Below are 27,474 nucleotides of genomic sequence, written 5' to 3' on the forward strand. Positions count from 1 at the left end.
AGTTCTTAAATCTTTCAAAATTGTTTTTCTTTATGATGTTGTTGTCCTTGTCCTTGTATATATTGTTTTCCTGGTTCTACTCACATCACTGGATCAGTTCATACTACCCAGGATTCTCTGAAATCACCTGTTTTGTAATTTCTTACAATGTAATAATATTCCATTGCATTCATTTACCACAACTTGTTCAGCCATTACCCAATTGTCTAAGAGGAAATCTAAGGCACTCCATCACATTCTCATTTTTTTCTTTTCTTTTTTCCCTCTTTTATCCTTTAACTGATGCCTTTACTGAACTGCTTGCTTCAGGCTTGTATATTCTTCCCACACATCATAATTATGAGAAATAGTACCTCCCCACTTTCTTCTCCTTTCTAGACTAGTATTCTTCCTTTTATTGTCCCTTCTCGTTTCCTTCTTCCAACCCTCAGAACAGAGCTGATCCATTTCCAAGACCTTTTTTTTTTCTTATTTAATACCCTTCAAATCCTTTGAAGACATTGAACACTATATCATCAGACGCTTCCTTTCAATTGCTCAAATAAATAAGTTTACCTTTCTAGGTTTCACTAGACTCTAGTGCTTCTATTTCAAAATTTCTACCCAGCTCTGGTCTTTTTTTTTTTATCAGAAATGCTTTTTTTTTTTTTAAATCTTTTGATTTTGTTCTACTATTTCTTGCTGTCTCATAGAGTTACTGATTTCTGTTTGGTCTACTCTAGTCTTCAGTGATTCCATTTCTTGGGTAAGACTTAGTACTTTCTCTTCTAAGCTATTCTTTTTTTTTAATTATTTTTAAAAATTTTTTTGTATCCTTTATTTTTTTATTTTTATTTCATTTATCTATCTATCTATCTATTTTTGGTGAGGCAATTGGGGGTTAAGTGACTTGCCCAGGGTCACACAGCTAGGAAGTATTATGTGTCTGAGACTGGATTTGAACTCAGGTCCTCCTGACTCCAGGGCCAGTGCTCTATCCACTGGGCCAGCTAGCTGCCCCTAAGCTATTCTTCTTCCAATTTTTTCCTTAGGAGATTTTATTTCATTTTTTATCTCCTGCATGATTTCTTCTAGGCATCCATGTATAAGAATAATGTGAAAAACCCATTTTTTCCTTTGAGTTTCTGCTTGTAATTGTTATAGAGTTAGCTTTTCAATAATTTTTGATACTTGCAGGTATTTCCTTTTATGTATTTATTTCATCTTTACTTATCCCACTTATTTCAGCTTTACTTCCTGAATAGGAGTTTTATGGCAGGTCTGACTTCCTTATGTTCTTTTGAATAGGATGATCCATGTTACTTAGTCTTACTCCAGGTCCCCTGAATTCTTACACTGACTTTCATATCCTGGCAATAGCTCTCCTCCCTATCCCACTGTATACTTGATCTTCAGGGTACTGGATCTTCAGAGCCCTCTCTGGAGTCTCAAGACAGTATTAGAGACTTCAGAGCCTCTGGGCCTGGGACGTCTTAGTCTGAACCCTGTGACTCCATGGTGGTCATTGCCTATTGCTTTTCCACTATGGCTTCCATGTTCCTACCTTGGGAAGTTCTCAAGGGAGCCCTCTGTTCTTGATATCCTTGAACAGAAAGCCTTGAAGGGTGCATGTATCCAGTTTCTGGTTGTATTGGAAGGGCTGGCATTGAGTTGGCTTGGGGGAGAGGATCCTTTTCTCTTGCCTGTGGAATGTTAGGTGAGTTTTTGTGCCATTCTCAGATGACAGATGTTACTTACTATAGTTTCTCATTGGATTTCTTGATCATTATTTGCTCTGGTGCAAACTTCAGGGTTTTGCTGGAGCAGCTATGTGAAAGCTAAGGTTGGAGTTGGAGGGAGCGGCATTTGCTTCTTAGTTGGGTGACCCTTTTAGCCATTAGTCTTCTAGAGCAGAGGTGTCAAACATGTAGTCCACAATAGTCCTGAATGCTACCAGAACCATAAAATATGGTAGAGAAATGCTTAACAAAATAAAAATACAGTAAAACATAGATTACATTATATTTTAAAACTGAATCAATATGCTTACCTGCAAGGATCCTTATGTATGGATTAGTGGCCCTCATTTCTATTTGAGTTTGACATCATTGTTATAGAGTACTGTCTTCTAACCTTTTTTTCCTCTTTTATTACTGCCTTGTTTTATACATATCTTTATAAATACCCTATCTCCGTAGTAAAATAGAAGTGCCTTGAGGACAAGAATTATTACTTTTTTACTTTTATATCTGTGGAGTTCCTTGTATATAATGGACATTTCAGAAATACTTGCTGAACTCAGTGAATTGAAGAAACTGGAAAATCAACTACCGTGGAAGCTTAGCAAAAAGTACTAAAACAGATTTATCACACGGGAAGCTTGGATGAGTAAAGTAGCTATCTGCTACCAGATGGACCCCCTTTTGGAAAGAAATCATCTTGGAAAGCCATAAATGCAAATGTTAGCATGTTACATGTCTTTGTTTCAGTGGTGGTTTACCTCTTTACCAGGCCAAGAGCTGCAAAGCCAGAAAACTCAGAACTTGGGCTTTTGCTCTGAAAAAAATGAAAGCAATCTTTCCCTTGGAACGGGGGCTGTTAGTGTATGAAGTGCTGAGTTTTTAAAAGGTGGGTGTTAAGCAGGCAATTAAAACCTTCATTCTGAAAAACTAATGCCAGCAGGCCAGAACACTAAATGTTCAGGAGCTGTGAATCAATCCTTGCATAGCAGATAGATAAGAGAAAGTCAACTTTCTCTCTCTAAGTAGGAAGAAAAACTTAGATTTAGATGAGTAGTGGGTGACAATAATTGAGTTTCTGGTCAATAAGAGGTGTTCTAATCTGTATTTAAGTGCTTTTATTCCTTTATATTTGGCTTAATTTGAGTATCATGTTGTTTATAAGTAGAGGTTAGAAATGTATTAATAACATGCTGTTATTTTAATAAAGAGCTCTATTTTTCTAGTAAAAGAATAGGTGAATAGACAATTTGTTCTGTACCAATTTCTTCAATTATATACTCCTGAAGAAAGCTTTAATGTTTCTTGTATCCTTGTACCCTGGACCTTTTTCTGCATCTTGGAGGTATGGAGGATAAGAATTCCTCCAAAGACAGTACAGCTTGTTCTAATGAAACTAGACCCTTCAGTTCAGAAGCTAAATTGTGGATATAGTTGCTGACCCACTGACAGTGATATTTGAAACTGTGAAGGAGAAGAACTGCAGAATTGGAGGACAAATGTGCCAATTTTTCAAAAAGGGGAATCAAATCAAATCTATGGATTCTAGACCAGTGAGCTTAATTTCAATTCTAAGGAAATTTTTAGAATGTATCATTAAAGAGATAGCTAGTAAACATCTAGAAAAGGATGCAGAGATCACAATGACATAGCCTGGATTCAGGAAGGACAGGTCATATGAGACTGACCTTCTTTCTTTTTTTTTTTTTTTCAAGGTTTTTAACCAGGTAAATCAGGTAAATGCTATAGATATAATTTAGTTCAATTTTAGCAAGGTGTTTGATAAGGTATCTTATCCTATTCTTCCACAAGAAGAATCTTTTCTACCAAAGATGGATAAATATGGATTACTAGACCACAGTACAGATGCATTTGGGAAAGGTTGAATGGCTAAACTCAAAGAGTAGTCATTAATGGTTCTGTCAACTTGGAAGGAAATTTCCAGTAGAATACTCCAAGGAATGGCCCTGTGCTGTTTAACATTTTGTATTAATGAATTAAGGCACAGATGGTATGATCATAAAATTTGCAGATGACAGAGAGCTAACAGGAATCGTCTGGAAGATAGTCAGAATTCAAAAAAGTCTTGACAGGTTAGAACAATGGGTTCAATCTAATAAAATGAAATATAATAGGGGTTAAATGCAAACTTCACAAGTATAAGATGGAGGAAATCATTCTCCATCTTATATCCTCCAAATATAAGATGGAGCAGAATCATGTTAGGTAGCAGCTTATTTGGAAAAGGTCTGGGAGTTTAAAGTATCTTGTAAGCACAGTATCAGTCAAACAATGTGACATGACAGCCAAAAAAAGCTAATGCAAGCTTGGGCCACATTAAGAGAGTCATATATTCCAGGACTAGGTAGGTGATACATGCTCTTATTAGACCTCATCTGGACTGTCATGTTCAATTCTAGTCACCAGATTTTAGAAAAGACATTAATAAGGTGGAGAATATTAAGAAGGCAGCAAACATATTAATGAAGGACCTCAAGTCCATGCCATCTGAGGAACCACTGAAGGAAAAGGAGAAATTTATCCTGGAGAAAAGAAGATTGCAGAGGGGCGAGGGGGAGATGGTGAATGAGGGAGGGAAGAGCAGCAGGACAGACGTAATAGTTATCTGTATATACGTTTGGAAGAGGAATTCTATTTATTCTGTTTTGCCCCAGAAGGAATAATTAGGAGTAAGAGGGTAGATGTCACAAAGATGCACATTTAGAATTAATATGAAGAAAAATTCCTAATAATTAGAGATATTCAAAAATAAAATGTGCTTCCTCAGAAGGTAATTGGTTCACTTTCATAGGAGGTCTTCAGGCAAAAACCAAATGACTATTTGGGGTATGTTGTAGTAGCGATTTGTTATTGAATATGGGTTGGACTAGACGCCTCTTAAGGTCCCTTCCAATTATGAATTTCTATGATTCTATGATTCCCCCACATCTAGCCAGAACATAGACACCATTGTGTAGCACTGAATCTGGCTCTCCCCTTGGACTGACACTGAGTCCTCTTTGCTCTTTTATCTCAGCGAAAGCAAAGCTACTTCCCTTTAAGAGCAGAAGTGTCCAATTGGGATGGAACTGACTGAGTAGCTGTGACTCGGCTAGGTCAGACCAAGGTGCAAAAACGATAGTTCTCTAATTGATGGCCATGCCAGTTTGGAGCAGTGCTCCTTCCAAGGGAATTATAAACTAATATGTAGAAGATGATAATAGCTGACATTTATGTAGGAATTTAAAATTTGTAGTATTTTACATGTATTGCGTCATTCGAGCCTAAACCACCCCCTCACCCCCAACCAGGTGAGATATTACTACAGGTATGATTAACTTCCATTTTATAGTTGAGGAAGCTGGGGCTCAAGAGAGGTGAAATGACTTACCCAGGGTCATACCGCAGTTATGTATCCGAGGTGGGATTTGAACCCAGTAATTCCTGACTATAAAGAATGAAAAGTATTGTTTTAGACTTAAAATTGTTATTATGTATTAAACAGTGTGCTAAGTTCTGGGGATACAAATATAAAGTCAAAACATTCCCTCAATGAGCTTACATTCTAATAGGCAGAGACAATACCTGTGGGTGAGTGGCAAACAGAACGGGCTGTTTTGCTTTGGCAAGTCACAGGGATGGTGATTGGAATCACTGGGGAACTGATTGACATGTCCTTTCCAAGGGCAGTATTGATTTGATTATGTTGCAGAGCCAGAAAATAATTGGATAGAATGTTTTAAGTCCAGTGGTCTTTCCATTTCACTGTGATCCTTGAGGTTACCAATGCAAACAGTAACCCTGATAAGCATTGGTCCATGGGGAAGTCCTTCTTCTAATGTTTACCTTAATTTCAAATCTAAACTCATCAGTATCACTTTCCAGTTTCTCTGACCAAATGTTTGCTTAGTCTGTTGCTAAGTATTCATCCTTGAAACTGGTGCACCAGCCCAGTTTTTGCTTATCCATTCATAACACCTGCTAGCTCAGACTTGTTTGCCCCTACTTCAGCAAGTAATCATAGAATTACCAGATTTCATTTTGGAAGGCACCTCAAAGACCATCAAGTCTAACTTATACCTCGCCAAAAATCCCTTCTGCCATGGTCCTAGCAAGTAGTCATCCTATTTCTACTTGAAAATCTCCATTGAGGAAGAACCACTGCCTTCAGGGTTGATCTGCAAATTATCATTGACATTCAACCAATTCAGACTCTACCTAAATGTATTGTCATCCAATCTATAGCTTTATCTTATACATATATCTTATACTCAAGGATATTATGAGAGACTTTGTCAAATGTCTTGCTGAAATCACCCTATTATACTATGTTTGTAATCTTACGTTATCTACCAGTATAGAAACCTTGTTGAAAAAGGAAATTAATTTAGTTTAGCATGACTGAGTCTTAATGAACCAAAGTAGTGATTATCTTACTCTCTCTTTTGTAAACGATTTTTACAGAGAAGAGATGTCAAGATAGGCAGCCTAGAATCTGAGGTCTTCACTCTCTTCCCCTTTTAAAAAATTGGGACATCAACTGCCCATTTCTAGACCTATGATACACAGCAGTTCAGCAATCACACCAACAATTTCTTTTGTTTCCCATGAATGCAGTTTGTCAGAACTAGGTATCTTCAACTCATTGATGTCAGCTAGGTGTTTTCGTGCTATCTTTCCTTACTTCTCCTGGATTTTAGTCAGTGGTATATTGGTAAATGTTTAACAACCAGCTCTCTGGGAAATTTATACACATACACATATAAATATGTGGTGATCAAAAAGGTTTGAGAGACATAATTTGGGGGTAATTTAATAATTTTATTAATTACACCAGCATTTTAATAAAAGGAGGGTCATTTAGTTGTCTCTTTCTTAGACCAAAGACAATCATGGCTGGGCTCACAGCTTATATGACCTTTGGAAGAGAGACGTTCTTGAGGATGGCAATTAACTCTGATTGGTTAACAATTAATAAGAAAATGAATATCACAATGAGGGACTACACCTGAACTTTGATTATGTCATTTACTTCTAAGTTACCCCCAGCTTTGGGCAATCTATTCAAAGAATTTATCCCCACCCTAACCTGAGTAGAGTATGATGGCTGCTCCACGTGCATGGGGGTCTGGATAGAGGAAAAGGTTAGCAGTTAGCTCAACCTTCAGAGACTGAAGTCTTGAAATGAGGATAAAAGAAAAAGGGGGAAATCTGAATCTCCCTAAATCGTTGGTTATTGATAATCATTTCTCTCACATATATGTACACACACACACACACACACACACACACATATAGTTGTTCAGTTGTTTCAGTTGTGTCACATTCTTTGTGACCCCATTTAATGCTTTCTTGGCAATGATATTGGAGTTGTTTGCTATTTTCTTTTCCAGGTAATTTTACAAATGAAGAAACTGAAGCAAACAAGGTTAAGTGACTTGCCCAGGGTCACACAGTAAGGAAGTATCTGAGGCCAGATTTGAACTCAGGTCCTTTTGATTCCAGACCTGGTGCTCTATCTACTGAGCCTGCACCACCTAGCAACCTGTGTGTATGTGTGTATGTGTGTATGTGTGTGTGGGTGTGTGGGTGTGGGTGTGGGTGTGGGTGTGTGCACACATTATTATGAACAAATTCTCAATCACTTTCTTAAATCTAGATAATCAACAAAACAATAAATCAAGTCCTGATTTGTAGCATTTGATGATTTTCAAGGTGTAAATTTAACAATTGTCACTGAAAATTTAACAATCGGTTCTCCTGGTATGAACTGGATCCAGCAATTCCCTAGTATTAGTTCTCATGAACAATTTCTGTTTTCCTTCTCTCTTTGAAAATCATTTTCCTTGGCAGAGAAAACAGAAGCCAAACAGGAGTTGAGTGGTTCTTCTTCCAACTACTAATGTCATCCTATTGACTCCATAAGGGTTGGATCCTTTCCCTCATTGTCCTTTTGCTCCAAACTTAGTTTTAAAAAATATCATCCTCTTGTCATTTATATAACATATTTTTTTAATAGCTTTTCTAATGTTTAAGTAGACTTGCAATTCCTAGTATGGTGAATTATCACTATTATCAAGTTTGTGACGGTGAAATCTTTTGAATATGTTGCTGTAGTCTCTTTACTAATATTTTATTCAATATTTTGAAATGATATTCATTAAAGATATAGGTAGAGGATAGAGTGCTAGATTTAGAGTCAAGAAGACCAGAGTTCAAACCCTATTTCAGACACTTTCTTAGCTCTGTGACCCTGGGCAAGTTACTTAACCTCTCTTGGATTCAATTTTCTAAGCTGAAAAATGGTGGTAACAATAGCACCTATTTCTAGGGTTGTTGAGAGAAATGGAGATTAACACATCTAAAGTGCTTTGTAAACCTTAAAGGGTCATATAAATGCTAGCTATTATTAATGATCTATATAGTTTGTTCTTTTATTTTACTCTCTGTTGTTACCTATAACATTTATCAGAAGCCAGAAGTCATAATGGTCTCTTTGGTATTATTCCTAGAGTATTGTTCTATTATTTTTTATTCATTCTTATTTATTTGCCCCACACTTCCCTCTTTCTGTACGAGTTTGAGCTCGTCAAGGAACTCCCTTGAAATCACATAGGTCTTTGTAGACTCTTTTTCAATGAATGCATTTGTGATTTTTATTGTCAGAATTTAATTTTTTGAGTGCCTAACAGTTCTCTTTAGCTGACTTCTCTCTTATAGTCAGAGGTCATGGAACCATATCTATTTTATCCTGAAACTCATTGAAATCCAATTAAACTTGAGTGACCATGGCATTATTACTACTGGAATCAATCTGTATTATGGTCACTGCCTTCCAAAGTTTCAGTCATTTCCTCCTTACCAACTAGTCCCTTCTTGTTGGTCATATTTAAGTCTCAAATAACTGTTTTCTCTTGTCAGTTCCTCTATGTTCAGAATGACAAAATCATCAAGAATTAACAGCTGTTCTGCACAGTGTGTGTGTGTGTGTGTGTGTGTGTGTGTGTGAGAGAGAGAGAGAGAGAGAGAGAGAGAGAGAGAGAGAGAGAGAGAGAGAGAGAGAGAGAGAAAACCAATTTTCATTACCAAAATATCCCTTTCCCTGGACAATTCTGGATAAACACTGACAAATTTTTGGTTCATCTTTTCTTAGATTGCATGGGGATTACCAATGATGTGTCCCCTTGTTATGGTAACTTTATCTTGGATGTACTAAAATATTTTCACATAGATTAGTTTTTTAGTTCCTCAAAACAAGGCTAATCATTATTACACATAAATAAAGCCTCTTACCTTCTCCCAATTTCTGATTATACTCTGTTGGATGTTTTTGTCCTTCATGTACTAACTATAATACAGAATTAAAAAAGGAATTGCCCTTCTAGGTAATTTTTCTTCTATACATTATAGGATGGCTTATGTCGAAGGTAAAGGAATGGACTAGGAGTGTGTTTAAGGTCTCCTCTAGCCTTAGGAAGCTATAATAATCAAAGATTCCTAACATCATCATAAAAAATAATTACTAAGTGCCTCATTTTGTGCTAGGTACTATGTAGAGTTAATTTTTAAAAGCCCAGGAGCAATGATGTTTCAATGCAGTAATCATGTTTTTTTTTTTTACCAAATGCAAAAATAATTGCTTATTTTACCATTTTATAGTGTTCACATTAATACAATTTTATGGTTGAAAACTGAAATTTTCAATAGTTATAGAAAATGGCAACTGTGAAGTTTCCTGAAGCAATATTAATTTGATATCTAATTTTAACAGTACTTTAAATCGATGTGTCTATTACTACTTAGGCAGCTATAAAATGTAAATTTAAAAATGTTCAGCGATCTGCAATGTGGCCAAGTTAAAACTGCCACAGGATGCTCAAGGCTAGATAGCATTAATAACATTCATGGGAATAATATACTGCTGTGGCAGTCGATTTCAAGTAATTTTTCAAGTCTTTCCTAGGTGATTAGAATCCATCAACCTTTGGCCTCTTTTCTTTTCTTAATTGAGGATATAGCAGGAGCTCCCCCTCCCCTCCCATGGTCTTCAGTGTTCTAGAAGGATGCTAGGGGAATTCTGGGCCCTCTCCTCATCTTATTGTTGCTAAGTCTTATTACCTATCTCCAAACTTCATAGAGCAAATCCTTTTATGGGCTACCTTTATGTGAAGTTTGGATTCAGTCAAAGGGCCACACCTGAGGACCTAGACGGCCACATGTGGCCTTGAGGCCACAGGTTCCCCAACCCTGAATTCTAGGAGAAGGGGGTGAACAATGTTCTAAAACCATAAAGAGGTCAAGGAGGATTAAGAAAAGGCTATTTGATTTAGTTAACAGATCATTGGTAGCTCTGAGGAAGAGTTTGGTAATGAAAGTGTTTAGAAATAGATGCTATAGAGGGGAGATGGCAGGGTCAAATGAAGATTTTTTTTTTTAAAGGGCAGATTGTAGCATGTTAGTGGTCCCAACAGAACAGGAAGCAACACGAGTAATGGAGGAGGTAAATTCCCTTCCATGTTCGGAAAGAATGAGATCAAGAAGGGTTATGTTGTTGGTCTTTTGTTCTCCAAGAGGATCAATGACATTAGGAGGGTGATGTCTTAACTTGCAAGTGAATTGGATTTAAGTGAGGCAGTTCTGTGCAAAGTCATCAGCCTCACTCTCTTCTTCAGTCATCAGAGTCCAGTAGCAAGACATAGGCCAGGATGACTTTACAACAATAAATGTTGATTAATTGGTTGATTGATTGATTGGTTGGTTGGTTGACAAGCATCACTGCTGAGTTTTAGAGCCCTTGAACTAAATCTGACCAGCAGCTGGGAAATTTGAGACTGAACTGGGCAGGTTGATGTGCATACCCATTGAGATAGCTTTTTGTGGTGGTAAAGAACTGGAAACTAAGGGGGTACCCATCAATTGGGGAATGACTAAACAAATTGTGGTATATGAATGAAATGGAATATTATTGTACTGTAAGAAATGGTTAAGGAGATGGTTTCAGAGAAACCTGGAAAGAACTGACATAGTAAAATGAGCAGACAAGGAGAACAATTTATAAAATAACAATACTATAAAGACAAACAACTTTGAAAGATTAAAGAGCAATCAATGCACTGGCCAACCATGATTTCAGAGGACTTATGATGATAGCTAGCTAGGGTAGATAGGTGGTGCATTGGATAAGTGCTAGACTTGAAGTCAAGATGACTTGAGTTGAAATTTGGCCTCAAACACTATATAAGTTATATGATCTTGGGCAAGTCATTTAACCTCTATTTGCTTCAATCTTCTGATCTGTAAAATAGGGGTAATAATAGCACTCACTTTCCAGCATTATTGTGAGATTAAATGAGATAATATTTGTAAAGTGCTTAGCATGGTGCTCACCACATAGTAGGTGTTATATAAATGTTAGCTGTGATGATGATGATGACGATGATGATGAAATATACTCCTGACAGATGATGGACTCAGAGTGTAGATTTAGATACAATTTTTTGTTTTTCTCATATTTTTTACAAGGGTTTTATTTTTTCTTTTTCAATGGTAGGGTAGGAATAGGGACAAGGAAGAGAGAAGATAGATTTCCATTAATTGAAAAAAAAAGGCTACTTTTCCTTAGAGACAAGAGCACAGGAGAATAAAACTGGTGTAAAGGGATTCTGAAGTGTGGACTAGGACAGATGAGGCAAGCTACATTTAAAGAGTCTCACTTTTTTTTCAGTCAGGAAGTGAAGTCATTGCTGAGAAACAAGTAGTTGGGAATGTCCATAAGTCTTGAGGAAAGAGGAAAAGCTTTGGAAAAGCTGCTGCAGAAAGGATTGACAGAGAACCCAATAATAATTGGTAATGGTCTAGTTGAGGTTAAGTAACATGAATTTGGATTGGTCAGTCAACTTGATTGTATGTATGACTTTCTTTGGTGGCACTCAGTAGCATAGGAGTAGGAGAAAAGAAGGCAGATGGAAGGGGGTGACCCGTCATTGACAGAGCATAAGGTTGATGGTACAAGAGATTCAAAGGTGGAAGCCATGTAAATTGGTTACGAAACCTGAGGTCCAAGGTTATAAAATAAATGTCAGTGATTTTCTTCTCTATTCAAAGTGACAGATTGTTCAGGAAATCCCCTTTCTATACAAAGAAGGAAAGATTTCTGAAGCCTTGAATTTAGAGTTACTCATTGGATGATTTTTCAAGGCTGGTGCCAGACAAGAAATTTCCCTTTTCTGATCATAAAACTAGATTCCATGATCATGCTGACTAGGAAATTCTCTTTCACTGCATCGGAACCTTGAACATGGGACTGAGGCAAACTTCAAGAATGACTCTAGAAACTGGGGTTCAGGAATTCACATTGCTCAGACCTTGTGGGTGATCATGTGTACTTCTGCAGGAGCTCTTGATCTTCCATCACTGTACCAAATGCTATAATTCCTCAAGTCAGGGAAGCCTACTTTCAGGTCTCTAAGAAGTTTCTAGAAAAAAAGGAAAAAAAAACCAGAGAAACAACAACGAAGGCAAAAGTGTCCATAATCTCTCCACTCTGGGCATGTGGGTGACATCTTCCTCTATTACAAGGCAGTAATTAATGGCTTTGGACATAGAGAGTCTCTCAGCTGCTGTATTCTCAGGATCTTTAAAGGAGAAAGATGCAAGGAAAAAAAGGTTTTTTAAATTAATTTATTTTGATTTATCAACAATCACTTCCATATGCTTTTGAGTTAAAAATTGAAAAAAATTTTTTTTAAAAAATTGACCGAATCTTTGAGGATTCCCTTTGTGGGTCAGCACAAATGAGTCACTCCTCTAACAAGAATCTATCCTCCAAAGAACCTGAGCCAACCAAATTTACACTTTGGTAGCTCCCTTCTAGAAGGAGCTCAGGATTGTTGCAAACTAACCAGTTTGTCTTAGAGGCAGCCCTAGTCACTGAATCGTAGGAAGATCTCTTTTCTCTTCTCAATGAGGTATTCAGGGGTATGTCCATCCGTAGGAAGAAGCTAACAAAAAGCATGGCTCCCTTCTCCTTGTAAACTCAAAAATGTAATGGGTGAATTCTTTGATTGAACCACTCCTGTGAGTTACAGGGTCAAGATGAAAGGAGGAAAGTGAAGTTAGACTATGATGGACTAGGAGAATAGGAATTCATATTAATGTTCCTGGTGAAGATGAAGGTTTAGGTTTAGGAAGTGTCAGGCAGAGGTGGAGATGAAAGGATAGGAAATAATGATCAGAGAGGGGAACCAGGTTTGGTTAAGATGAAGATAGGAAAGGATCATTAAATGCAAAGGCTAAAGTTGAGGTTGTTTGGAAGCTTACAATATTAGAGGTTTCAGAGGGCACAGTAGAAGACTAGTACGAATTCCTTAGCACTGGAAGTGAGAATTGTAAAGGGTGTTTTTGAAAGATCTAGTAATACCAGTAAAAGAGGGGTAAGGAAAACAGAAGGTTAGAAGGTAGAAAGGAAGTCTATACTGGTGATACAATAAGAGGATCAATGAATAGGAAGGATGCGGCTATAAGAGTGTATAAGACCACTTTCAAGTTTCTAATTAGAATGTTAGTTTGTGTACGCCTGTGCACGCCTGTGCACACCTGTGCACACCTGCAGCCCCAAGTGGTAGACCTGGGCATTGATGGGGAAGAGAGCTAAGGGGAATTTGAAAGCTATTATTGCACATTTCCACAGAGATTACGTATATCTTAGGACTGTCATATTTACTTAATTATTACTGTGTGTAATAATTTTACTGGGGTGAGTCTACTCATAGGATTGTTCCATATGTGCTATGTATAATTTGAGTGGCCTTTATACAATGATGATTTCATGTACTTGTCACATGATTACAGCTTCTCATGCTACTGTAGCATTACACTAAAATAGGAAGATACTCCATTATTTTATTGTACTATAAATATATCTGAACTCTGAGATTCATTTCAAAGGTAATTTCAAACTTCTTAAGACAAGTCCACAGAAACTGAGATTCATGCTATTTTAGGCCTTGTTGGGGCACACAAAAATAAATATGTTGGGTTGAGTTATTTGGGGCAATCTGGATGAACCTATTTCTAGTGAAGGCGGCAGCCATGGTATAGTAGGAAAAAAAACCCTGAATTTTTCTATTTAAGGATTCATCTAAACCAAGCAGAAGATCTAGGTTCTAACCCTGGCTTTGCCAATAGCAAGGTACTTAATGTATTTGGACCTCAGTTTACTCATCTATAATGTGAGGGGGCTCGGACTAGATAGTAAGTAGGACTTGTTTTAATTCTATTCTCTACTCCGTATGTTTTGCTCATGCTGAGCATGCCTTTCTCCATGCTTCCTATCTTCTCATTCATGTCTATCATATTAACATATCAAGGACTTGTGATTTCACAGGTGAGTGAACTTTTGTCACTCAGATGACAGTCATCTGTAACTTAAGTTTTCAAGAAACATTAGGTAATTGGTCCACAGTCACCATCTGGTAAGTATTAGAGGGAAGATTTGAACCCATTTTTCCCTGACCCCAGGTCCAACACTTTAGCCACTATACCATGCTACTTTGATGTCTATTGTTGTTGAGTCCTATCTGACTCTTCATGTCCATGCAATTTTCTTAGCAAAGATCCTGGAGTGGTTTGCCATTTCCGTATCCAATGGATTAAGGCAAACAGAGGTTAAGTGACTGGTCCAGGGTTACACGGGCTAGTAAGTATTTGAGGTTGTATTTGAAGTCACATCTTCCTGACTCCAGGCCCAGTGTTCTATTCACTGAGCCATCTAGCTGTCTCCTCTTTGATGCCTATTTTGAGGCAGTCATTACACTTTTCTTACAACACAACTTTAGCCTTACATTTTTCAGGACATCTTCCCTTGTTACTACTCCCCATCTATATTCTATCCTCATAGTAGAAACTTGTAAGCTCCTTGAGGACACCGACTATTTGATTTTTGTTTTAGTGTACTCAGCATCTAACATCCTGTCTTACATATTGTAAGTCCTCAGTAGGTGTTTGTTTAATTGAATCAGCCACTCCCTTTTTTGAATGCCAACAGCATACTTTTAAATATATAAAGTGATCATGTTTGTACTATGCAATTTGATTAGTTCAATTCAACTTCTTTCTTCATAGCCGAATTACTGCAAAGCCTGCTTTAAACTCATTGCCACCATTTCTTTATCTCCTGCTACTCACTTCTCAATGTCTTACAATCAGTTTCTGTCCCCAACACTCAAATGAAAATTCTTATTCCAAAATTGTCAGCTGTCTGTTAATTTCTAAATCAATCAATCAATAGACAAACATTAATTAAGCACTTAGTATAGGCCAGGCACTGTACTAAGTGCACAGAAGTAGCCTTTTCTTGGGCCTCATTCAACTCGATATTTTTATAGTTTTTAACCACTGTAGACTCCTTTTTCCTGGATACTCTTTCTCCTGGATTTCCATGACAGTGCTCTTTCTTGGTTCTCTTCCTACTTTTCTGACCTTTTTCCTTTGCCAGATCATCCTCTTCCTTCCTAACCAGTAGGTGTAGGTTTCCCAAAGGGCTCTGTACTGGGCTTTGTCTTTTTTCTCTCTATACTATTTCTCTTGGCCATCAGATCAGCTATTATGGGTTTCATTATCATTTCTATACGGTGACTTCCAAATCTAATTGTGTGTGTGTGTGTGTGTGTGTGTATGTGTGTGTGGCAATCAGGGTTAAATGATTTGCCCAGGGTATAGTAAGTGTCAAGTGTCTGAGATCGGATTTGAACTCAGGTCCTCCTGACTCCAAAGTCGGAGCTCTATCTACTTCACCACCTAGCTGCCCCTACTTCCAAATCTATTTAATTTAGCCTTAATCTCTGCTGTATTGCTTAGGGCTCAACAGCTTCACTGGGATATTCTGCATGCATCCCAAACTAAATATGTGTAAAAGGGAACTCATTTTTCCTAAAGCTTATTTCTTTTCCAAACTACATTTTTCTATTGAAGGCATCATTATATTTCCTGTCACCTATATTCATAACCTTGTGAATCATCTTTGATTCTTCCCTTTCCCTCAACAACTGAAGGCTCTGCCTTCACATTCTCATAATACTTCTCCACTCGCATAGCCTCCCTTTTACTTCCAACTCTTCTCAACTGGACTACGGTAATATTACCCTAGTTTGTCTGTTTGCCTTTAGTTTCTCTCCTCTACAATCCATTATCCACATAGTGGTCCTATTTATAGACTTTCAACATGTCATCACCATGTGTCTGTGCCTGATACATTGGAAGTGCTTTGATACATATTTGTTTGTTGCCTTGCCTCAACTAAAAAATATTTCATAGTTCCCTGTCTCCTCAAGGATAAAATACTCTTTTGTTTGGCATTTAAAGCCCTCCACATTCTGGCTCCCACATAGCTGTCCAGTTTTATTTCATATTGCTCTTTTATACATTCTCCATTCCAGTCAAACTAGCACGTTAGTTGCTTTCTTGTACAAAACATTCTATTTGCCATGTCTATGCCTTGGTACAAGAGGCCCTTTATGTATCAAATGTAGTACCTTTTTTCATTTGTGCACTAGAATTCCTATTTTCCTTCAAAGCACAGCTCAGGTACTACCTCCTCCAAGAGGCCTTTCTTTCTTTTCTTTTTCTTTTTTTTTTTAATTAATTTATTTTGATTTATCAACAATCACTTCTATAAGCTTTTGAGTTTAAAATTTTTCTCCCCCTCCCTTCCCACCTCCCTCCCCAAGATGGCTCACAATCTGATATAGGCTATACATATACATTCCTATTAAACATATTTTCACATTAGTCATGTTGTAAGTAAGAATTAAAGCCAATAGGAGGAACCACCAGAAAGAGGAAACAAAACTCTGCAGGAAAAAAAAAAAACATAGCAAATAGTATGCTTTGATGTACTTTCGAACTCCATAGTTCTTTCTTTGGATGTGGATAGCATTTTCCATCATGAGGCGTTTGGAGATGTCTTAGATCCTTGTGTTGCTGGGAAGGTTTAAGTTTATCAATACTAGTCATCGTACAATGTGGCTGTTATTGTGTACAATGTTCTCCTGGTTCTGCTCACTTCACTCAGCATCAGACCATATGAGTCTTTCCAGGTTTTTCTGAAGTCAGCCTGTTCATTATTTCTCATAGCATGATAGTATTCCATTACATTCATATACCACAACTTGTTCAGTCATTCCAAGAGGCCTTTCTTGATTTCTTCAGTTGTTAGCAGTCTTTTCCTCCTGAAATTATTTTGCATTTACTTACTTGGGTACATGTTGAATCCTCCAGGAGAATGTAACCTCCTTGAGGTCTAGGACCGTTCCCCCCCCACCACTTTTGTTTTCTCAGAACATAACCTAGTGTAGATGCTTAATAAATATTGGTTGAGTTGAATCTTCTCACTACTTTCTGTGTGAACTTGAGTTCTTTAACATTTGTCTTTCAGTTTTTCCAAGGTAAAGTGGTTGCAATGACTCCTATTTCCTTTTAACCCCTGTGCAATATTGTGAGAAACTAATGTGACTACTAAGGTCCATGGAACATCTTATAAATATAAATATATAAATATAAATATAAATATAAATAAAGTCATGAAAATGCAGACTCTTATCCCACCCCTTTATAGAGGTGAAAGATCCACTATCCTTGTACATTGCACACATTTTTACACTTTTGCCATGTATTGATCAGTAATGCTAATTTATTTCTCTTCTTTTCCTCTCTGGGAAGGTAAAGGATACTAAGTGAAGCTATAGTAATGTAAAAAACAAAAGCAACCCAAATACATAAATAAAAACTTCCTTTTCAACAAAAAGAAATATTTATATTAGTATAGTACAAGTTATTTATGTCTCTTTTGCCAAAGTAACAGAGCTAGGAAAAGAAATAAGTGTTTGGGACATCCATGTATATTAATGACATCGTTGTGATTTTCTTTGCTCTGCCCTGTACAGTTATATTGACAGATTAAGCTTGGAATACTGTTCTGTTTTGTTTTTTGGAATATTGTTAACAGTAGATTCAGTTTTTGGTCTTCGTGGAAACTTTTGGTAAAGATTCCCAGACAAAAGGGAGTAAAGAGAAGAGAAATTTAATAAGGAAGAAAGGATGACTTGCGTACATATTTCTCTAAATCACAGGGAGAAGCAATAATAACGTATCCGGAATCAAGAAACATTAATAACAAGCCTAAAATCATTAATCCCGGGGATTCGGATCTCCGCTTTCACTTACTAGCTAACTTACAGTAAAGCCGACAGTGACGACCGAACTACATATCCCAGCATGGACTGCGGGAGCCGGCGTTCGCCTGAAGACCTCGCATGTCGCTGGAGTGGCCCCTGCCTTATTTGAAAAGAAACGTTAAAAACGAAAATCGACATTTACACCGGAGGCAGCTATCTGGGTCGCGCCGCACGCCTCTGTCGTAGCGGCGTGAGTTTCGCGGAGAGCGGGACCGCAGCAATTCTGTTCAGGCACCGCCACGGCCTGCCCCTCTCTCCTCTGGGCCCTCCACGCGCTGGAGAACCCGGGTAGTTGGCGTCCAAGATGGCTTCGTTGTTGGCGGTAAATTCGGGTAAGAGCCGGCGGGGGCCCCTCATTGATTCCGCGGCCGCGGCGGCCCCGGGGCCCCGGGGTGCGGGGAGGTGGGGGCGGGGCGCGGGGAGCACGGCCCCCGACTTTGCCTGGGTGCGGGCCCCCGGCCTTGGAGCCGGCCTCGCGTCACGCCCCTCGACGGGATTTGAATGCTGCGGCCGCGGCCGAGGCTGCCCCGCCAGCTCCGGGCGGCCAGGGCGGGGAGGCCGAGCTGCTCCCCCGCCTTCTCCGTCGGCCCCTCGCTGGGCCTCAGGCCCCGGCCCGGGGACGGGAGCAGGGAGGTGGCCCGGGGGGTTTGCAGAGCGCTCCACAAATGCTGTCTCGCGTGGATCCTCGATCCCGCGGGGAGGAAGGGGGTATTGTTACTTTCATCCTACAGATGGGGAAACCGAGGCAGGCAGGAGTTCAGTGAATTTGCCCAGGCTTACGCAACCTTGGGAGTAGGGGCTATTATCACCACCCCCTCCTTTACAGATGAGGGAACTGAAGCCAATAGAGTTAAATGACTTGCCCAGGGTCACACAGCTAGTAATTCTGGGAGTTAGGTGCTATTCTTATCCCCACTTTGCAGATGGAGGAACTGAGGCAGGGAGAGGTTGTGACTTGCCCAGGGACACAGAGTTAGTAATCTTGGAGTTAGGTGCTATTACTATCCTTATTCTATGGATGGGGAAACTGAGGCAGACAGAAGTGAAATGACTTGCCCAGGGTCACACAACCTTGGGAGGTAGGGGTTAGTTTATAATCCCCATTTTACAGATGAGGGAACTGAGGCCGGCGCAGGTTGAATGACTTGGGCAGGGTCACACAGCAAGGAAGTGTCAGAGGCTGAATTTGAACTGAGGTCTTCCTGTCCAGCACTCCATCCCCTAGGCCACCCATCTGCTTCTGGTCCCCATTTGTTTAGTATCCCAGGTGCAGGGTGCTGAAGGCTGGGGTCCGAAAAATGAAAATGTCTCAAAAATAAATTGTAATTTCTGCACTGGAAGAGTTTACAGTGCATGGTAGACACAGTGTATAGGGGGTTGAGGATTAAGTTGGTCATATACTTGTTGGTTGAGATCTTCTGATTGTTTCATGTGCCTAAGTAAGTCTTGAGTGTTCAACAAGCTTGTTACCTGTTCATGTGTGGGATGGTGTAGTGGGTTTTGGAGGTTTTAGGATTGATTATTGATATTGATTATTGATTACCAGTAATTTATTTCAGAGGCCAGACAGGCCACCTCCATTTTACAGACAAGGTAACTGAGTGAGTCTTAGGAAGGTATAGTGACTTACCGAAATTCACATAGGTAATAAATTAAGTCAACAAGCTTTTATTAAGCACTTACTTACTAAGCCAGGCACTGTGCTAAGGGTTGTTGTTACAAAGAAAGCTAAAAATATCCCTGCCCACAAGGAGCTCCTGTTCTAATTCGGGAGACAGTATGCAGTTTTACACACGTGACACATAAAGTATAAATGAAAGGTTTTCTCAGAGAGAAGTCATAGGGAGAATGGGGCCCTTTTGCAGAAGGTGCGATTTGATCTGTGTCTTGAAGGAAGCCTGGAGGCTGAGATAAGGAGAGGGTTTTTCAGCAGTGGACAGACAGTGAGAAGACCCAGATTCAGGAGACTCTACATGTAGTAAACAGCATGTTGGAATCACATTTCACTTTAAGTTATGTGTCTCTGATTTTGGGCCCTTGTGGAGAAACTCCCTGTCTGTGACTTAGAGAAATCTCAGGGGCACATAGAAGATAAAGGACTCATCCAGAATCACAGCCTGTAAGTATCAGAAGAGGGATTTGAACCCACAATTTCATGATTCTTAGCTCAGTCCTCCATGAATTATTTCAATTTCTTAGGCTTCTACTCTGTGCTCCGGTGCTGAGGATTCAAAGAAAAAAATATTACTTGAAATAGCCCCTGTCTTTGAGGAGCTTGTAGCCCCTAGGAAAGCTAAATGTGTGAATATTCAGATTTACAGAAAAAACAAATTGTTACAAAAAGGTGGTTTTGGCTTAGTTACTGCAGGGTTCGTATAAAAGGTTTCATTGACTCACTGCCTTTCAGGAATAAATGCCACCTGCTGGTGGTTCAGGTCTTCGAGCAGAGACTGGATGTCAACTTGTTGGGTATGGCGTAGGGAAGAGGAGGTTTTTACTAGATGGCTGTGGTGGTCTAGTCCAACTCTCAAATTCTATGATTCTATGAATTCAGTTTTGTGATTCTTGAATTTCTCTGATTCTTGGGTGAACCAGACACAATAGACTTTTTCCTTCATATTTGTAACCAGTTGTTGAGTGTGGTGTTTGGGGTCTTCTTTTACTATGTCAATACTTAGAATCAGAATCTTAAATCTTGAAGGGACTTTAAGAATCAGCTAGTCCAACTGATGCGGTTTGAGGGGTTCAGAGACCTCTCAAGGACCAAAGTACAGGACAGGGTTGTCTGGAATGAATTCATGGACTCAAGCAGTCTTCCAGTCAGGTGGCAAAAAGTTTATTGTAACACTAATATGGTGGGCAGAGCTCCTTAAAGGATTCTGCTATGGTAGGCAGAGCTCCTTAGGGAACTTGCGACATCTGTAGTACAGTAGGAATCCTATTTGCACTAGTTTTTTTAATGGGAACATATTTTTTCATCTTTTGAGCTTGAAGGCAATTAAAACTTGGATCTTTTTCAATGAACAGCCATAAGCTAGGCCTTCCCAAACCTGTATTTGTTCAGTTGGTTTAAAAAGTCAAATTATAGAGAATATTATGAAATGCAGAATGGATAATTTTGATTGTGCAACCAAGATTAGAAGGGAAACAGAAAGCTGGGAAACAATTTTTACAGCAGTATCTCTGATAAAGGCCTCGTTTCTAAAATATATAGAGAACTGAGTCAGATTTATTAGACTACAAGTCATTCCCCAATTGATAAATGGTCAGAGGATATAAACAGGCAGTTTTCAGATGAAGAAATTAAAGCTGTCTGTAGTCATATGAAAAAATGCTCTAAGTCACTATTGATTAGAGAAATGCAGATCAAAACAACTCAAAGGTACCACATCACACCTATCAGATTGGCCAAGATGACAAAACAAGAAAATGATAAATGTTGGAGAAGATGTGGAAAAATTGGAACACTAATGCAGTTGGTGGAGTTGTGAACCAATCCAACCATTCTAGAGAGCAATTTGGAACTATGCTCAAAGGGCTGTAAAATTGTGTATACTCTTTGACCCAGCAATGCCACTTCTGGTCTGTATCCCAAAGAGATCATAAAAATGGGAAAGGGACCCATATGTACAGAAATATTTATAGCAACTCTTTTTTTGGTGGCAAAGAATTGGAATTTGAGGGGATGCCCATCAATTGGGGAATGGCTGAAAAAGTTCTGAATGTAATGGAATACTATTGTTCCATAAGAAATGATGAGCAGGCAGACTTCAGAAAAACCTCAAAAGACTTACATGAACTGGTGCTGAGTGAAGTGGGCAGACCCAGGAGAACATTATACACAGTAACAGGTACAGCCAACATTGTGCAATGACCAACTTTGATAGACTTAGCTTTTCTCAGCAATGTAAGGTTCTGAGACAATTCCAAAAGACTCATGATGGAAAATGCTTTCCACATCCAGAGAAAGAACTATGGAGTCTGAATGCATATCGAAGCATACTATTTTCTTTCTTTCTTTCTTTTGTTTCTTATTTCTTGTGTTTTTTTCTCTTTGGTTCTAATTCTTCTTTATGACATGACTAATGTGGAAATATGTTTAATATGAATGTGTATGTATAGCCTATATCAGATTGCATGCCATTTTGGGAAGGGGGAGAAAATTTAAAACTCAAAATCCTATAGAAGTTGATGTGGCCGCTGCAGTGGTGAGCATGAGACCAGCTCAATACTCTTAACCTGGAGGTGCATTGATGAGATGGGAGACAGCAAGAGCGCAGAAGCTCCGTTTATTAAGTGCTAGTAGCTTTCTTTTATATCCTTAGTAACACCTGATCAAAGCATGATCTCCACATGATAGCCAATCACCAAGTCTGCTGGACACCTGCAGCCCTCGTATCAGGGGTATGAGTAGGAATGCTCTCTCTCAATAAGAGGAGAGCCCAGCCAACCATGGGAGCAGCGTGTCAGCAAAGGAGAGGTCTTGTGAGACTTCCTTGTTTTTGCCACGCAACAGGTTGCGACCCTCAGCTTCTGCCAAGAGAAGCTAGAACTCCCATGAGAAAATTACCCTAACAGAAGTGAATGCTGAAAACTAAAAATAAATAATTTTTAACAAAAGGAAAAAATCAAATTGTAAGACTTTACACGTATCCCTGTTATATCTAATTTTGGCACATTGTTCTAGTCTGTTAATCTCATTTAATCTGTTACTTAGAATCTTAGTTACTTCTAGCTTCATATCATCTCTACTTTAGTAGGAGTGCTTCCTGTACCTTTATCCATTCTGCTAATACAAATTTTGGACAAGACGTGGAAAGAGACAAAAGGTGCTTCTGTTGATCCTCCAGTTCCTTGGTGTCTTAACTTTTTTTTTTTGGCTAGGCAATGGGGTTAAGTGACTTGCCCAGAGTCACACAGCTAGTAAGTGTCAAGTATCTGAGGCGGGATTTGAACTCAGACCTCCTGATTCGTGCTGTATTAACTTTACTTCTTAAAGACCAGCCTTAACCCCAAATCACTTTGACTGTCATTGATTGGCCAACATTAGGTCCCAGGCCAAGCCCTACTTGGTCATTGTTTGGGTCCCGATTAGCTTCGAGTGAGTGTAAATAGCAGTTGTTTCTCTTTGACCAGAAACCCTGAGGGTCTTCCCCATCCAGATGGGTTTTTTTTTTTGGCTAGGTAAAAGTGGCTATTCTTTGCCTCTTTTCTTACCTAGCCTTCATCACTAAATGAGCATTGCCTCAGACAAACTGAGACGTGGGAAAGACCTTAGCTTAAAAAGGCCAACGTCTCCCACCGTGTCCAGGGCCATCTCCAGTCATCCTCATCTGTATCTTGGCCACTGAACCCAGATGGCTCCAAAGGAGAGAGACTGGTGACTTTGCACAGCCCTGCCTCGCTTAAATTCAATTCACTTGTGAGTCATGATATCACCTTCCTGATGTCATGGTCCTCTTTGAGATCAGAGGACAAACAACAGTCAAACTCAAATAGAAATGGATCTCTGTGGCAGCGTATTAACTTAAAAAACTACAAATTAACATTTGCCTGTTTTGTACTTTATTTTTATTTATTTTATTAAACATTTCTCAATAACATTTTAATCTGGTATGGGTTTGGCTCTTAATTGATTTGCTCAGGCTTCCACAGGATAAATGGTGGAGTCAAGGTTTCAGCACAAGTCCCTGACTCCAGACCAGTGCCCTGCCCCTATACCACATTACCAAGGAGCAGAGTACCTGTTTAAGAAGAACTGAGTTTCTTCTGGTTGACTAAAACAGAAATTTTCAGAGTATTACCTGTAGTACTTAGAAATTGACTCATTTTTAAACATTTGGCTAATGCCTGGAGTATAGCTCTTTGTGGGCTAGGTCTTAAATAGCCAGTGTTCTTTCTCTTCTATTATTGTTTCTGTGATATTTTGCTTGCAAATTTTTCCTGACTTGGCTTTAAGTTATTTTGGCTCTTTTCCCTTCCATTTCCAGTCAGTCACCAAGTCCTGCTGATTCTTTCTTTGCAGTGTTCCTGGTGTCTGTCCCTTTTTGTTTTCAAGACCAACTGTAGTTCGTGTGCTCATATCTAGATTACTATAATAACCCCCTACCTGGCCTTTTGCATTTAGTGTCTTTTCCGCCCATTCTGCATAGCACTGCTAGATTAAACTTTCAGAAACACTAATTTCAGCAAATATTCCCTGGCCCCCAGATCCTACAGTGGCTCTCCATTGCTTCAAGCATAAAATTCAAACTCTAGCTTGGCCATTCAAGGCAATAAAGTTGCTTCCTCTTATCTGTCCTTCCACTTCCTCTGCCATATCAGTTTTTGTACTATCTTCATTGTATGAATCTGTGATCTATTTGATGTAGATACTCTAGTAAATAGGGCGGATTGCATCCCATCTGCACATTTCCATTCTGTGTGATTTGTATATTCCTCTATAAATTGTCTAAGAATATGATAGCTACATAAAATGAAATAAAAATTTGTACCACTCTCAAATAGCTTCCCAGAAAATTTGCCATTTTTTTTTTCTGGACTCCTAACCTGTCTTGTTTATTGAAACTTCATAAAACCATCCCTGCTTTTCATAAGCTGTGTGTATTGTGTTCCACTTTTGTTCTTGTAATTTTATAAGATATTGTTCTTGTAATTTTATAGATATTGGACTGCTATGGTGAATAGAAAACTAGCCTTGGAGCCAGGAATAAATACATGGGTTCAAGTTCTGCATGAGCTTAGGGTGAGGGGGCAGGGCTAACCTATATGTAAAGATCCCTGTGGGTGGCATATTGACTTAACTTTAAACTATAATGTAATATATGTTTTATTTTTTTTATTTTGTTAAATAGTTTCCCAGTTGCATTTTAATCTGGTTTGACCTTCACTTGAATATTGTATTCTCCTTTTAACCCCTCTGCTCTAGACAAGTCTGAGACTCTTAAGTTTCAGGGAAAGTGTATTGCTGGGAGGGAGTTTCCTATTACAATGAAATCACAGGTCTAGTTTCTGTCTCAACTACGTAGGGGTAAAGTATCATGTATATTTGTTTCTAAGAACATCAAAATTTCTAAATTTATACTTATAAGTTTATGTGTAATTGGTACAGATAGCTTTCTGTATTTAGAAGTAGGATCATTTATTCTCTGCAAAATAATTTTCTTCATCTAATAGTGAAATTGAATAGTTTTAGATTTACAAGATTGCATTTCAAATGTAGATTTTAATTTGTTCATTTTTCTTTAAGCTGCTAGCCTTTGGGGTCCATACAAAGACATCTGGCAAACAGTGGGAAACGCCATTTGGAGAAGACAACCTGAAGCTGTTCACCTTGTTGACCTTGTTTTAAAGAAACACAAACCTGATTTCATCTCATTATTTAAGAATCCAGTAAGGAATTTTCTTTTGGGAATTATATAATGAGAAAGGGAGTATTAACTACAAGGCGATGAGGAACTAGGTTGTGGCCATGTGAATTGATAGAAAAGAATGGATACAAGAGATGTAATAGAGGTACAATTGATAAGACAAGATAATTGTTTGGATATATGGGGTGGGGGTGGGGGGTGAGGGAGGAGCCCAGGATGACTCTGAGGTTATGAATGGGAGAGAATGGGAGTGTAGTGGTGACTTCAGTGGAAATCAGAAAGTTTGGAGTGGAGTAGGTTTAGGGAGAGGATCATGAGTTCTTTTTCAGATGTGTTGAATGTGAGTTGAACGTGAGGATGTCCAGATGGAGATATCAAGCAGTTGGTGACTCTGGACTAGCCCTTAGAATTCAGGTTAGGGCCGGATAAAAAATACTTTTGGGAATTTTCTCCATAAACATATTTGAACCTATGAAAGCTGAGGAAGTGGTTAGACTGAAAAGAGGGAAACTAGAGTAATATTATTTAAAATTATTACCTTAGGGCTATCAATTTCTTCTTAGATTATTTAAGAAAAAATGTTTCTGTTTGTACTTAAGTCAAGGCTAGGTTACTGATCTCATCCTTTTAGAGGTGACATGAAGCCTCTTGCTGACTATATATTCAGTTTATCATCATTTTCACTTTTCAGGCCAAAAATGTTCAGCAGCATGAGAAGATTCAGAAGGCAAGTACAGAAGGAGTCGCTATCCAGGGTCAGCAAGGAACGCGACTTCTTCCTGAGCAGCTCATTAGAGAAGCCTTCATCCTAAGTGACCTCTTTGACATTGGTGAACTAGCTGCTGTTGAACTTCTTTTGGCTGGTAGGTTGGAATTAAACCAAAGCTCTGCTGAATGCATGGGGTTGTGGTAAAGAAAGCGCTTGGAAAATCTTAGGCAATTTTATATAAATGTGGCTGTTGTGATATGGTAGTGCTGTTGATTGTAATTATCAGTTCATATTTAGAAAATGGTAAATGATCTAGAATCCAGATCTGTCCATTTCTTAAAATAAAGAAGCCAATTCACTTGAAAGATACTACTCAGGATATGTCTTTTTTCTTTGTTAAAATTATTAATCTAATCAGTTTCAATGTAACTTTTTGAAATTACTTTATGACGTAGACAATATGTATGTCTACACATATATATACATATATGTGTGTGTATGTGTTTGTGTATCATCGGGTATTTATTACTATCTAAGGCAACTTCTCTAGAGAATGAATATCTTCTTATTTTTCACATGGGGAATTTGAGGTCTTAAGTTCCATAAATTGCCCAGTGCCACATTAGAGACTAAGGGATGGGACTAGAAATGGAATTAAACTTTCCACTTCAGTAAATTCAACAAATATTTATCAGAATCTGACATGTGCAGAACAGTTGGCAGGGTGATAGAATAAATCCACAGAATAAATGGGACCTGGTTCCCCATCCTCATGGAAAACATAGTCTAGAAGAAAATTATGACACCTCCATAAATAGCAAGAGTACAAGATGCTATGAAATGAAAGCATAAGAGAGGTACAAAGTTTACAAGGTCTTAGAAGGCTGGGATTGCTGTTGCCTGAGACGAATCAGGGAAGGCTTATTGGGGGAGGTAGCACTGGAGGTGGGCCTTAATTGTCAGGTAGGATTAACATAGGTAGAGATTAAAAGTTTTGATTGAAGTTGAGTAGGGCATGCTGGACATAGGAAATAGCACGAGCAAAGATTCAGAGACTTGACAGAGTGGGAAATAGGGAAGGTGGAAAGGGAAACATTTTTGGGAGAGGAGAATGAATCTGGTTTGAACATGCTGGATTTATGCCAAGGCTAGGTTACTGAGGTGCTGAAGGGACAGCCAGGAGGATATGCCCAGGAGATATTTTTGAATTTTGAGGTTTGAAATTGAAAGATATATCACGGTTAGGGTCCTATTATACTGTACGGTACATTATTTAATCTGCTGTACCATTTTGCCTTTCTTTTATGGAAATATGTTCTTTGGAAAACTGTGAAAGCTACAAAACAGCTTGTTTTATATAAAACATGACTGCAAGCTATTATTATCAAAAAGACATACCCTGAGCAATATCTTTCAAGTGAATTGGTTTCTTTATTTTAATATTT

At 38.6% G+C, this 27,474-nt stretch overlaps 1 protein-coding gene across 2 annotated transcripts in view; it reads left to right on the forward strand.

Moving 5' to 3' along the window:
• Nucleotides 1-18,211: 18,211 nt before the first annotated feature.
• Nucleotides 18,212-27,474, forward strand: part of NUP205 (nucleoporin 205) — a 90,466-nt gene continuing 81,203 nt past the window's right edge. For both annotated transcript variants that reach the window (XM_027842332.1, XM_027842333.1), the window contains exons 1-3: nucleotides 18,212-18,282; nucleotides 25,200-25,342; nucleotides 26,012-26,183. In XM_027842332.1, coding sequence (XP_027698133.1) covers nucleotides 18,255-18,282; nucleotides 25,200-25,342; nucleotides 26,012-26,183 — 343 coding nt within the window. In that variant the 5' untranslated portion in view covers nucleotides 18,212-18,254. The remainder of the gene's footprint in view (nucleotides 18,283-25,199; nucleotides 25,343-26,011; nucleotides 26,184-27,474) is intronic.

The sequence above is a fragment of the Vombatus ursinus genome, unplaced genomic scaffold (genome assembly GCF_900497805.2).
Source record: "Vombatus ursinus unplaced genomic scaffold, bare-nosed wombat genome assembly UNPS02014870.1, whole genome shotgun sequence".
Classification (NCBI taxonomy): Eukaryota; Metazoa; Chordata; class Mammalia; order Diprotodontia; family Vombatidae; genus Vombatus; species Vombatus ursinus.